Genomic DNA, 13,931 nt, shown 5'->3' on the forward strand with positions numbered 1-13,931 from the left:
CAAGAGGACATCCCAACGGGTGCCACCATTAATGGGAGAAGAGGAGAAAGGAGAGAGCACAGACCATATGGAGGGTCCGTAGGTCAGGTGAAGGCACAAAAAAGGAGGATGTCACTAAGAGTTTCCTTGGAGCAGGCACTAGTGTAGGTGTCAGAGATAGGGAGGCCTGGGTTGGAGACCAGGATGTCCTTTTTAAACTTTTTCCTACCAGATTTAGTGAGGAGAGCAGGATAGTCAATAGAGAAGCAGTTAGAGAAGATGGGCGAGATAGAGAGCACCATGGAGTAGGAGGGAGTGGGGGGAAGGCAGACAGTAGACAGACAGACGATACGAGAGCACGCAGACAGGAAGTGAGCGGCAAGGCCAAGTTTACCACAATTAAGAGAACAGTAATACGTTTTAGGTACACCCAGTGGAGAGGCCACCTAAGTTTAGGAACCTGCGAGGGGAGCCGCCCTTTGCCTAAGGGGCCCTTAGCCGAGGGGGCTGCCGGGCAGGGGGATGCCCAGGGGGAACAGTTATAAGGCAGAAGGAGAGGAAGGGGAGGAGGGTGGGCGGGCAGAGGGGCGAGGACTAGGAAGTGGCTGGAGGGGGAGCGGCACACAACACGCTCGGAGCGCAAAAGCAGATTTTTCCTCCTTTTTAAAAAATGGCACAGATTCACCCACATGAGGCCCTGGAAGGGCTTGGCTGCGTCCGGAACGACAGTGGCTGCTCTCACCCGCTCTGCTCGCCGTTGGGTGCACCCAAAAGAAGCGAAACAAAGCAGCGCTGCTCTGCTGTTTGCAAAAAAGTTCCCATTGAAAAGGGAATCTTTTACACTAAAAAAGATTCTGCCATGACGCTATTTTCATCTATTCCACATCACATTGCTTTTATCCATAAGGCCCTGCCATGCCCATCCATATCCACATTGTGCTTCAGCAGTCAGCAGAAGAAGAAAGCATGATCCCTGCACGACAGGCTGTGCCAGCCAAAATCTGAAAAAGGAAAAAGAAACTTTGCTTTCAGCCGCAGAAAACGCTTGACATTTGAGTCACAAACTGTCAAAAAGATCAAGGCTTCAAAGAAATCCTAGCTCTGGGCCTATGTCAATTTCAGTGCATCTGTGGTTAAAGCAAATTACTGTATAAAAGAAACTGACTGACAGCAGAACAATGTGGGAAGTCAGATGGAAAAAACTAATTTAAAAAAGGGAAATCCTAGCAGCTTTCACCATGTGCCAAAAGAAAATGCCCGTTTAAAAGTACAATGTTGAATAAAAACATTCTTGCATAGCAATGTGAAGGGGGTTTGTCTGGGGAACATGTATGGGATTTTTTATTCAAACAGGCTGGTTTTTGATTCAGAACAAAATAACAGAAAATAAAGTAATTAAAATGTATTGGCTGGATTTGGCCAGCCCCAGAACAGGTCTTTCTGCTGGCTAAACTGAGGCCTTCCCCCACAAAAAAAGCCACTATAAACTTGTAGGACACAGGCATGCTAATTGCCACCTTGAAAACGTTTGGACCAAGAGCAGTAAAACATCCCCTGCGCAGTAGACTTTTGTCTGTGCTCCAGGCTGAGACAATAGAAGTGACACCAATTCACTCAAACCAAGGAGTTTCAAAGAAAAACTCAATGACAACCCTGGGAAAGCTAACCTTTGGGGGGGGGGGGGTAGCCTGGAAAGAAATGACCATATTTGGAGGACAAAGGCAGCCCCATTTGGCTCAAAATACTATTTGATGAATAAACTTAAGATTTAATTCTGCAACTGGACAGCGCCGAAATGTAAAAATTACACAGTTAAAATATGATTGTCATGGCTGTCAAACAAGATATCGTGGCTGTCAATAGCATGCATGTATGGGACACAAATGCTAGAAAAATGTGAATTATGGGGAAAGGGCATATGATAGAACATTACAAATGAACATAGATCTGCCCTATGACAATATGCACACACCTAAAGTTATAGAATTGTAAGTAATATTTCTCACTAAAAAATGCGAAAAACTGGTAGAGGGGCAAAACAAAGTCTGATAAAACTAGAGTTGTACTGCCATGCTCAGCGTGAAATATGTAATCTGCCTAGGTAATTTGTAAAGATGCCAACATTGTGAAAATGTGTGATTCATGTGAAGAATGATTTTAGCTAAAGTAACTGTGGGGTGATCCTATGCATAGTAAACCCACATCAAGCGGATGTCAGGTATCTAAAATTCAAATCAATTGACAGGAAGGCAGTAACAATCACCCCTTACCAATTCAGGGGCGTACTCAGCCTAAGCCTGTCCTACCATATAATTCTATGTCGTCACCATGCTTTATATAAAGGGTGGCTGACCGAACTCTAGACGGACTCTACTGAATTTCCAGTGCCTGCGTTCCTGATCTTCTACATCCATCTTGGCAGATTCCACTGCCCAAAAGCAAAGCTGACCCTATTCCATTAAGGCCTAGATTCAGAAAATCCCACTAAAATCCCATTAACCAGGGAAAAAACTGTGGTAGCCTTTTTTGGGGGGCATCCTAAGACCAGAACGGCTTGGTGCCCGCTAGCTGCATGCCCGCTGTACCTCTGCAATCCAGCTGTACTTGTTATCCAGTGACCAAAATTACCCAGCTGTTTGCTACCGGGTGACCCGAGCTGTGCAGTGACCAGAACTAAGTTGACTGTTCCAAAATCCCAAATACAAGCGTGGACTGAGTATTTCTCCTCCCAAAGAAACACATAGGCTACCTCCTCTTGATGGTTTTGTCTTTATTCCACTCTCAGCAATCCTATCCATGCCTTGGTAATTTGTCCTACTGTCCGAAATGTTTGTGCATCTTGTCTGATTTCCTAGTGTTAACGCCATTCTTTCATTCACCCCATTTTGTAACTCTAAAGCAATATTTTGAATAATTTAATTAATTTCCATGCTAAGAGAAACGCGGCGTCGAGCAGGGTAATGCGGCCGACTTAACCGGTTTCATGGGCAGTGCTAGCTAGCTTTGATAATCTAGCTTAAGTAAAACTTGTCTTTCTTTCCCAGACGATTTTCTTTCACTGCTTCATTTAGCCAAAAATCAAACCACCTTTTATCTTGCAAATCTCATACAACTCTTCAGCTACAACCCTCCTTTCACTTCTATATTGCCCCTGTGATGTGCATCTATCCCCAGCCCAAAAATCGCATTCCAAATCTGAGTATTTCACCCATTTTTCACAAAAAAAGTGTGTCATTTAAAACGGCAATTGAGAAAAAAATGCAACTTTCCACTGTGTGATTCGGCTGCATCGTGTTCTTACTTTCAAATTGCTTTTGAATTGTATGCCTTCCATTGAGTACTTGCCATGTGGTTGCTAGTGTTTATATATTCCTGCTATCGTGAGAAATCATATTTGCTTCACAGATTTAACGCCACATTAATCGTCAACTTCCGAGTGTCAGTTTATGCCATTGCCTCTTATTTTGTGAGGGAAGGTAGGATTTTGATTCTGTTTGCTGCACAATATTCCAGACTCCCTGCTGCTTCTTTCTGTCCATTCCAAATTCGATTCACAGGGGTTTGGGAGGGCATTGCAGGGGGTAATCTTAACTCGAAGTGCTATCTATCCAAAGAGAAAAAGGGTTCCTTTTCATTTGCGTTTTAGATATGTTCTTGTAAAAGGTTAACCAAGTGTATTTCTTCAATCTACATTGTAATTATCACCCCATTGGTGATTGCTGCCCAAAATGTATGATTTTCTTTGAATTTTAAAAATAAATAATGGATTTTCACCAACCGGCCTAGTTCATGGTCCACTGTGACCCCTGGTATTTGAAAAAGGGGGTGTGAGACTGGTTGTGTACTATCTCAAATTGAATTTGTAGAATACAAAGAGAATACAAAGAGAAAGCATTCCAGTTATGCGCTACATACTAGGCTAAGACCAAGGTGCGTCACCCGATTGAAATCCTTAACACATTCATCTATTAATCAGCTTCAATTTGAAAAGGTATTTGAGCAACAAAAGGGTGTTATAGTCTGTATATGCATGGAATGCACCTTAATGATAGCCAACCGTGATGATGCACTTTAGCAAACTCCGAATATGTCCACAATTAAAACCACATTTTAAAAAAAGGGACACAATTAAATTATGTATGGTCAAGTATTGCTAGGGTATTAGTCTGGGATAATGGAAACATACTATAATATTTTGGTTACGACGCTGGTCCCATGGGTTACGACGATTGTCCCATGTACATCACGTGATTGTGTCCAATGTTTGTCTGACTGATGGCCAGCAAATCGAACGAGTTCTAGAAATGTGGTTTTGAAACAATTTAACAAGTGTGTGTATATTAAAAGTCAGATCTTTGTATTTTCGATTTGTGGCAAAAGATAAATGTAGAGTTGGAAACAGACTGGCATAGTCTGAGCATTATAAAGAAAAAGTAACACAACCAAGGCAATCTGTTTTTACTGATTCATAATAGTGCCTACATAAATCAGTTTTAGAAGAAGCAGAACACACATGAATCACAAAAAGGTAGCAGAATTTAAATATTTATTCTTAAACCATTTAAAATCCCCCAGAACATTGGAATAAGCTTAATCTATAAACAGATTTACAAGAGTAACAACTACATGGGATATATGAGCACTACAATTTGTATCTGTGACAACATTTTATAAAGCTTCAGATCAACTGTATTTACAACTTTTGCAGCTTTTACTTATAAAAATATGTTTTAATCCATGACATTATTGTCTTCAAAAACTATTTTCAGAACTATTTTTCTCTCAGATATAAATTGTAATTGTAGTTTGTTATATAGCAGATGACATTTTAACAAACAGTTCTTTAAAATTAAAACAAGTTAAAAGTAATTTTTACAGTGTAGGCACCATTGAAAATAATTGTCCTTGGCATTTCTAACCACACCATTTTTCGAAGTGTCCTCTTGATAAAAACACTGTAATGGCAATTCTTTTACTAAAAATTCAGTACTCAAACACCATTACTGTTTTGATATTTGGCAGATACATTTCAGATTTTTTTTAAATGTCTTGTGCAAAAACAAAATGTGAAGGTCTGAACTATAAAATAATCACACCCAGCCTTTATAAAAAAAAATATACACCAACAACGCCAAAACTCTGAAGTACTGAAATACATTTCCCAGCTCAAAACTTTAGCACAATATACATACTGGGATGACAAATGATATTACCCCTCTAGCAGTACCATAAATATATAATCATAAGCAAGTTTACAGTCATTTTTATAAAGGAAAGAAACAAAGGTCTTACTGCTGCTCAGTGCTAATTGTGTGTGAAATATTTAGAACAGTTACTTGCATATTGGCCTGTGAATACTTATTTAATATACACTTTCACAAAATTAACAATGATGTTGCTGTGTATCCAAGGGAATTAATTTATTTTACAATGCAATTCACTATTAGTGAAAGATAAATTGTGTCACTACGTTTTAGTCCTACCTGCCTACATGGTATTGATCACATGATGCATAACTTTTTTCCGCCAAGCAAGTAACTTACAATAGTTAATCAAATAAACTGAACCTGACACGCGCCCATTATTGCCAAGAAGACCCACACTATTGCTTTAAATTTGATAGCCGGAAGAAAAAAAATGTAGTTTAACAAAAACTTGGAAAACTCTCAGTAAAGCATATGGTCTTGAATCAAATTGCTACATTCTACCTGCAAGACTTTAGGTCTTGTTGCTCTCAAACAAGAATGAATCATTGAGCTGCCTAAAGTTCTACCAACTAAAACTATATAATACATAACCTTGGAGGCAAATATGTTAAAGCTACATTTCTATTTTTTAATTAGAGATGCAGCACTGTTTTTAAAATGATGACTGTTCCTATAAAGCACACAGATAGCTAGCAACTTACAAATGTTGAACTAAACTTCTCAGCACTACAAAAGACCTGCATTTTCCATGAATGTACAGTGCAACAAAGATCACGCCAATAAACTGTACCTAATCATTATACCAATTCAGCAATGGTTACCCAAAAGCAACACTACAGGTTGACATTTTAGATTAAACGAAAGTGAAATGACTTTATTAAAAGTAATGCGTCTTTACAAAATAATTTCCTGAAAATATAAAACCATTTACACCATCACTAAATTGTTGAGCAGGTTTTCCCCAAACTATAAATCATTGTCCTCATTGTCAACAATATGTACGCAAAGGTTCAAAAGGCACAAGGAGCTCATGAGCTAAGCACTGCCAAGCTTGAAGTAGTTTTGGTGGGTTTCACTGGGTCCATATATAACTGTAGAGTACTTTGAGATAATTACCTATGAAGAGTCATTAACAGAAAACCTGCAATAAAGTAAATACCGATTAGTATTAAGGACATGCAATACACATTTCAGTTTTACTTCCATAAAAGTCAAATATTACATATAAACATAATAAAAACAGCACACTTCACATTTAGAAAAAAAGTAGTTGAAAGACAAAAAAATTAAAAAATATATACCAACCATGATAAATAAGTGCACAACAGGCACAAACATACATTAACCCTCAAATCCATGGCACTTGCACTCTAGGCTAAAACCAAACGAATCTTATCTGATCTGGTTAATGTAATAGCAATGGGCTAAAAGATGTATAAAATTCAACAATGTAAAAGGGGTTAATGGGAAGCGTCGTAACATTTTTAGACATAGCCAGCATTAGAATTGTTTTCCTTCTGGTACAATCGCATTTAAAATACTATGAAAACGCAAGTAGCACAAGTATGCGAGTAGTGCTTCTGCAACATTTCAGGGCTCCCATTGTTGTCCTCACCATAGAATACCTCAAAAGTGGTTTTAGCCAACATTTCTTACTAGTCTAACAACATCGACATACATATAAAAAAAATATTTTAAGAGATATGGGGCCTCATTATGACCCTGCCGGTCCGGAAACAACAGTGGCGGTAAATCCGCTGCCACCGTAGTTTCTGGACAGGCAGATTCAGAGTTCTGCAGGAGGGAGTGTCACTCCCGCCAGGTCTGACCTGGCGGGAGCAACGCCACCTGCCTGCAGGCGGAAATGGAAACACCGGCTCCGTCATAGACGGAACCGGTGTTTCCATTGTCCCCATCCCGATGGAGTCCTATGGGACTCCATGGGAATGGGGAATTACGGAATTCCGCCTCCCGAATTACCGGGGTTGTAATGCTCCAGTGATTCCGGCAATCACAGAGGCGGAATGGTATATCGGGTCTGGCGGTAGCCTGCCGGTTTTCCTGGCACGGCTGCCGCGGACTCGTAATGAGGTCCAATGTTTATTGCAAACCTTTATCTTTAAGTTCCAATTCAGGGCAACCTTTTTACATCATTACACAGTGATTCTTGTTTCACTTATGTCAGCCCCTTGCTAACAAGGTATGGCAAATCATGACAATAGAGTTAAAAAAAAAAAAAACTTTTACAAACTTAATCAGTCCAAAATTTATTTTAAAATGTTCTGATAAAATCTTTGACCGACAGTCATTTATCGAGTAGGTTGTCATTTCTTCAATGGTTCGTCCAATATGTCTGGATCCTAACCTAGTCAGGACCATGCATAACAGGACGATGTGCTTCAGTGTTTCTACTATCGCTTCAATCTTCCAAAATCTGTAGTTGGAATTGGCATTCGCATTTTTATGGGCCATCAAGATTTCGTTTGTCGGCAACCTATTGAAGCGAAATCTCAAGAATTGCTCTCTGTATCCTTCACTCCGAAATTTTACTAGATATTTCGGGAGGGAAATATACGCCCTGATTTCACTTTTCAGGCTGGAGTGTAGTTTGCATTTTTGTCTTGCTAAATCCGTCTCGATCCAGTCGTGTTCCCATAACTTTAACGTAGCCTGGGTTTCTCTCCCGAACACCTGAGAGAATCTCAGAAAATGCTAGTTTGCAAGCATCTTTTTTTTCCCACTGTTTTAAGGGGAAATCTTCTTATGTTATCAGTACAAAGTATCTGATATGGAAAATGAGTTTCCTTTGTAAGACATTTCCTGTATAAAGCAAGGGTTTTCCAAACGGTCATAGCGTAGATTTGAATCATGCCTAATTCGTATCCGATGACTAGAATTGGGATCCTCCTCCGTAGGTGCAGGATTCGCCTCCAAAATATGCCCTTTAATGACACCCATAAGTGCCAAGGACTGGACAGGAAAGCCTCTTCTCCATATGTTAATATCGGAACAACTTTTGCTTTGTAAAAGGCGAGTACTGGGAATATTGAGAATCTTCCATATTTGTTGATCACCATACCTTGAGCTGTTAAACCTTTGATTTTAGTTCTAGTCAATGCGGTTTATCATTTATACTAGAGTGTATGCAGGTTCCCATGTAAACGGTCTCACTTACCTGAGCCAATTTCATCTGTGGTAAAAGTCATTTAGATAAGGGCCCATGTCTTCCTCTTAGAGTTCCACATATAAAGATGTTTGTCTTTTCTGCATTGATCTGCAGACCGTTTTTGATAACGTACTCCTGTAGGCGAGAGACTTCCTATCGGGGTCTGGTCAATAATAACCAGGTCATCGGCATAGATGTCCCATGGTAAAGTTTTGCTATTGATTTGTGGAACAAAAACTCACCCAGCAGTCTGTTTAATGCAAGTCCGATAAGAGGTTGAAGAGAATTGGAGCCAGTGAGCATCTTGGTTTCAATCAATGGATGAATTTTCTTTGGACAAATGCCCCCGGGAATTCAGTCTCATCTGGACTTTAGTCGAAGAAAAAAGGGCCTTAGTTGCCGCCAGCAGGTGGGAGGGGAAATTCCACGCCTCCAGTTTTGCACATAGAATGTGCTCATCTATGCTATCAAAGGCTTTGAAGTTAATAAAAGCTGGGTAGATTGGTGTTTTATTTAATGGCTTTTAGCTTCAGGAGATTTAAAAAGGAACACGTTTAATTGGGTTCCCACGCCTTTTTTAAAGCCCGCTTGGTGGGGGTCACATCCATTTTCAGTGCCCCAATTCTGGAGGTGTTTTAGAACTATTGCCACAAACAAACGGCTTGGTGAAAACATCCAAGAGGGCAATGGGTGGTAGTTGTTTGGGCCCGCCCTGTTGCGTCTTAAATATTGGTACTATAATTGCTTTCCTCCACGAGTAAGGCACCGCTCCTGTTCGCATCACCTGTTCGACTACTTGTAGGTTATTCCATCCGGTTCCAGGGATGACGCCAATTAAGCACACATAATAGGGGTTTCCAAACCCACAGCCCTTTCAACCAGTCGTCTTCTGTCACCATGTTCGTTAGGAGAGCAGATTTGGAAGATGTTTTCCCATTTAGCACCTGCCAGATCTCTTGAATTTTTCGTTTCCATGGACCTCAACATTGATTCAGTCTGCAGAATTTGGGCTCTAGGCGAACAGTTTTTATTTCTCTGCCTTCTCTTGTTGAGCATTTCACAGAACGGCAAATTTCTCGTAAATCTGACTGTAGCTGCTTTTTCCTAGAGGCAACTTGTTAGTCTCCGACATGCTTGGGAAGAAGGTGGTTTTGCAACCCGTATTACCACACATCCCAAAATGAAGCAGCAGGGGGGCATAATTCGCTCCTTCTTGATTGGATTCCTGTAATTTGTATTTGAACAATAAAGTGAAAACATCTCTTGGACTTATACGCAATCTATTCCTCCCTTTCCTAATTTCGAGATCGGCTGGAAATTTTGCAGTTTCTTTCATAGTTCTGACAGTGAATGTCATTTTCAAGAGAGAGTGGTCACTTTTCGTAGCTAGTACTTCCAAGGACTTGTGTTTAATCATATTGTCTGAAACGAAAAAGTAATCTAAAATTTTCAATTGAAACCCCTTGGTCCAGGTAGGTTTCCCAGCCAGGAATCCCATAATTTTGCCTTTTACCATCTGGAAGTTCCTTATGTACACAGCGGCTACCTAGCATGCCGCTCTTGCTTGGAAGTTATTAGGAGGTGGCATCGAAGTTTAAGGATCTTGCTGCTTTCTTTCAGGCACAAACTATTTAAGTCACCACAAATGATTATTAATGGGGTATTCAGTTTGCTGGTGTGGTCATCAAGTATATCCATCCGTGATTGAATCTATGAAGAGGTTAGATTGTATTGATTCCAGTATACATTAAGAATTAAAATCCCTTGTGATTCTAGATCCAAGTCCCAGTTTTTCTTCAACAAAGCTCCTTCAATAAAGGGATTCGGGTTCCAAGATGAGAATTTTGTATCCCCTGCTATCTTCAACCAAGGAGGGCAGGCCGGATGAGGATTTCCCTCTAATTCCCTTATATGATGGGTTAAGATGAACCTCAAATCCATCCAAGACAGGCGTTGATGTCATCCATGTTTCCAGGCAACACACAATATCAAAGTACAGTGATACAATCTCATAGTTGTTAACCAAGTGCCTGAATCCATGCGTATTCCAGGAGCCTATAGCCCAATCTCGGTCAGTTATTAAATGTTGCAGTTTGTTGTGTGGCTTGAGAGGTTCTCTTGTCCAAAACCATTATTCTCTTCGGGGGTCTATTTCAGGAATTGGGGGTTATTCTTTCACTGCCCTATCCACATTACTTGTGCAACTGAATGTGACCTTTAGCTACCAGCTCATATTGGGTGGAATAGTATTTGGTTTCGCCACGCTAATCTTTTTTAATTTGTCAGATTTGGAAGATTCTGTTCTTTAGGCGGGGCTTCCCAATTTCGGTAGAATATTGCTTTTCGCGGTCACTTTGTCTCTTCTTGAACTTAGTTTTGTTCCAGCTTGAGGAATTTGTGCACTTTAGTTTACATTGGAAGGTGAGCCCACCAATTCTAAACCCAAAAGCAACAAGTGAATCATTTCTAGCAAGGATGTTTTTATAACGCTAGAGTTTAATTGAAGCACCACTTGTTCATTTGTCCAAGGGTGGCGAAGGGTGTTAATTCAATTTGGCTTCCCTGGATTGACTTTAGGAATGCAGGCGGCTATGTTTCGTAGAAACTGTTGCAGCATCCTTTTCTTACAGTTTTCCTTTGCTGTATATTTTTGGGGATTTTCTGTGGTATGTTGTTCTTGTTTTTATTGGACAAATTTCTTTCCTTTTTTTGAGGATCGGAAAAGGATCTTCCCTTAAGGATCCTGCCAAGGATTCTATGACAGTTTTGGCCTCAACTTTATTTTCCTCTGGGGCAATGACAAGTTTAGGTGCTAGTGCCACTTTTTGTGTTTCCCACAAGGCCACTAGAGCCATTTTGGTTATTTAACATGTCGCCTTTTTGCAAAGGGGCATCTTTACTCTCTATAGTGTCATACTGATGAGAATTTAAATATAAAAAAAGAAGGTCAGAGTGCCCCTCTGCAAGTAAGAACACGGCAGGACTGCAAAAAACAGGGAAATTAAAGTAACTGTTTCCTGTATGATCTCTCAATAACTGTGGGGCACAGCGCGAAGAGTCCAAGAAGTGCTTTTACCATTTTTTGTTTTATGTATTTAGGGCAAGCCCCCATCTGTCACCTCACCCTAGATAGGAGAGACCACAGGAGGGTACATTTAGCATAGTTGGAGGGCAATTTAGTTTGTACAAGATGACATGATTGGATTACACCTAGTCAGACATACCTGTACAGCTAGCATCAAGGCCCATTTGCAACAATAATAGTACCAGTACAGTACCACCCCCTCCTATTCACCCCTCCTTTTAGAGCCAGTCCCAATGATCCCCTCCAAATGTCTTTAAAAGGGGTACCTGCGGTTAATGTGTGCAGCTGCAATTCTGTCTGAGTTGGTGACCATGAAGAATGTACTCCTACAGCTCCTAAAAGCATATGGGAAAGGTGGGGCAACAGGGGGATCAAGGGGAGGGGGACCGAATCCACCAACTGGTTCTGGAGGACCTAAGGGGGTCCAAAATCTCCCAAAGCCAGCAGCACCTACCAATTGCGTTGCTTGTCCAGATAGGACTAGAAACAACTTGGCTTTAAACCTGGGTTTATTAGAGGCAACAAAGAACTTGTTAACCAGGAAAAGAGTGCCGCCGGATAACTGGTCCATGGGTACAATTACGATGCCCCTCAGATGTACTGAGAGCACTCTGCATACTGGGTGTACGCAGATGGCCATTAAGCACAACTATAAAAAAGGGAAGATGAGCATCAAAGCTGGGAACACGACTCCAGATTATACCCACAAAACCAGCAAGGTGACAGCAGCCCGTTTGGAGGGAGAACTAAATCTACACAAGGTCCCTAAACTGGCACCAACGAACTATGAAAATAAGGAAGCCCCTTTGAACTCACTGGCTCCAAACTGTTCGAGGATGTGTTTGTAGCCTGGGGGTGGGTGGACACCCTAAAATGTATCTGGTTGCACCACCGAGTTTAAAAATAGCCTATGACTCCATATAAGGAGTCAAGAGTGGCTAACGGTATATTGTGCTATGACAAGAGATGCCAACAGTCAGCAAAAAGTATGACAGAAATCAGTGTCCACCCCCCAAACACTGGACATCTTCCCTGACCATAAAACATGTGCTCTCTGGCATGAATGTAATCCTCCCCAACCCCCCCACCCAGGGAAAAGGTCCCTGGGTAGTCCTACTGGTTCGAAGCTCCCATGTTAACGTGCAACCAATGAACTAGCTTTTCTTGCAAAACTTTGCGAAGATGTCCCTACTTGGAACTGCGCTTGTTATGGATATTGTTGTCAATACAGTTTATTTGGATAGATTGAGCTTTTTATCCAGATTTCTTTCCAGTACACCAATATTTTATGTGTTATGATGTATCATTTATATGATGTATTTTAATTTTTTTTTATTGTATTTGGTTTAATTAAACCTTTACAAATACAGAAATCAAAAGCAAGTACATAGATAACACCAATAACATTTGTTCAAGTTAGTCAAATGAGTCACAAAAACATAATTAATACAAAAAAGATGGTAACATGATCTAAAAGAAAAAAGAAACCATGAAGTACAAATTGCATATTCCATAAACATCGAACCAGAAGTAGGCAGTGAATAATTCCAGGTCTACAAATTCAAGCTTTTAATAAAGCCCGATAGAGCCAGCCCCTCATGTATATTATGCATATCAAGGCAACGCTTCCATACCAGTTCATCATACGTTATGGAGTTTACATCCAGGGGCGCCAGGTACTTAGCTCGTAGGCTATTTAGAGCTACAAACTCAACCACCAGGTGCCTTAAAGTCTCCAATTTCCCCATACAGAACTTACATCCAGCCACGTCCACCAAAATGAATTCCCTCCTTAATTGAATCTCCCTAGTAGGCAGCAGATTCCACCGTACCCTAAGCAGGATGCCTCTATAGAATCGGTTTGGAAATTGAAGCAATATTTGTCGGGGTGCCTCTGTGCCTATGGTCATGCTTCAAATGACTCAAGGAAGGATAAGAGTGGAAGTCATCAATGGTCTGAACCCAGTCAAAAATCAAATGGAGCTTGTTTAGCCTTCATAGGATTCGTAATCAGGGTTTCCAAAGTCACACCAATTTCATTAAGGACATGTTCTGATCTTGCTCTCAGAGAAGCTAATACAAGAGAATGATTTAGATTTCTTCCCATCAAATGATAAAGAGTTAGGGATAGGGGCCTACATTTTCAGTATAAAGACAGGCAAGCCTATTGTACCTGCGTCCAAAGGGAAACAATCCCCAATTCATAGTGGATAGCTGGTAAGGGTACCGCATTGGGAACCCCAAGTATTCTCCATTAATTCTACCCTCTATCCTGTTCAAAGTTTTACATAGTCCATCAAATTTTAGCTCCAGGCCATAGATAGTTTCGGGACAATTTTGCCTTCGAAAAACATCACTGCAGGCTTAAGGGAAAATCTTCCAAACTTATGATCTATCTTAATCTGGGATTCCAACAAGTTCCCCTTATGTACCAAAGCCCCAGTAACAATTTTAGAACCTTTATAGGCGGCAAAGTTGAAGCCCAGATATCTAG

At 40.6% G+C, this 13,931-nt stretch overlaps 1 protein-coding gene across 2 annotated transcripts in view; it reads right to left on the minus strand.

Annotated features, from left to right (window-relative positions):
• Positions 1 to 4,508: 4,508 nt before the first annotated feature.
• The window catches only part of STK26 (serine/threonine kinase 26), a 501,049-nt gene continuing 491,626 nt past the window's right edge, over positions 4,509 to 13,931 (minus strand). For both annotated transcript variants that reach the window (XM_069612843.1, XM_069612842.1), the window contains exon 11: positions 4,509 to 6,327. In XM_069612843.1, coding sequence (XP_069468944.1) covers positions 6,303 to 6,327 — 25 coding nt within the window. In that variant the 3' untranslated portion in view covers positions 4,509 to 6,302. The remainder of the gene's footprint in view (positions 6,328 to 13,931) is intronic.

This window comes from Ambystoma mexicanum, chromosome 5p, assembly GCF_040938575.1.
Source record: "Ambystoma mexicanum isolate Mex_15411 chromosome 5p, UKY_AmexF1_1, whole genome shotgun sequence".
NCBI lineage: Eukaryota > Metazoa > Chordata > Amphibia > Caudata > Ambystomatidae > Ambystoma > Ambystoma mexicanum.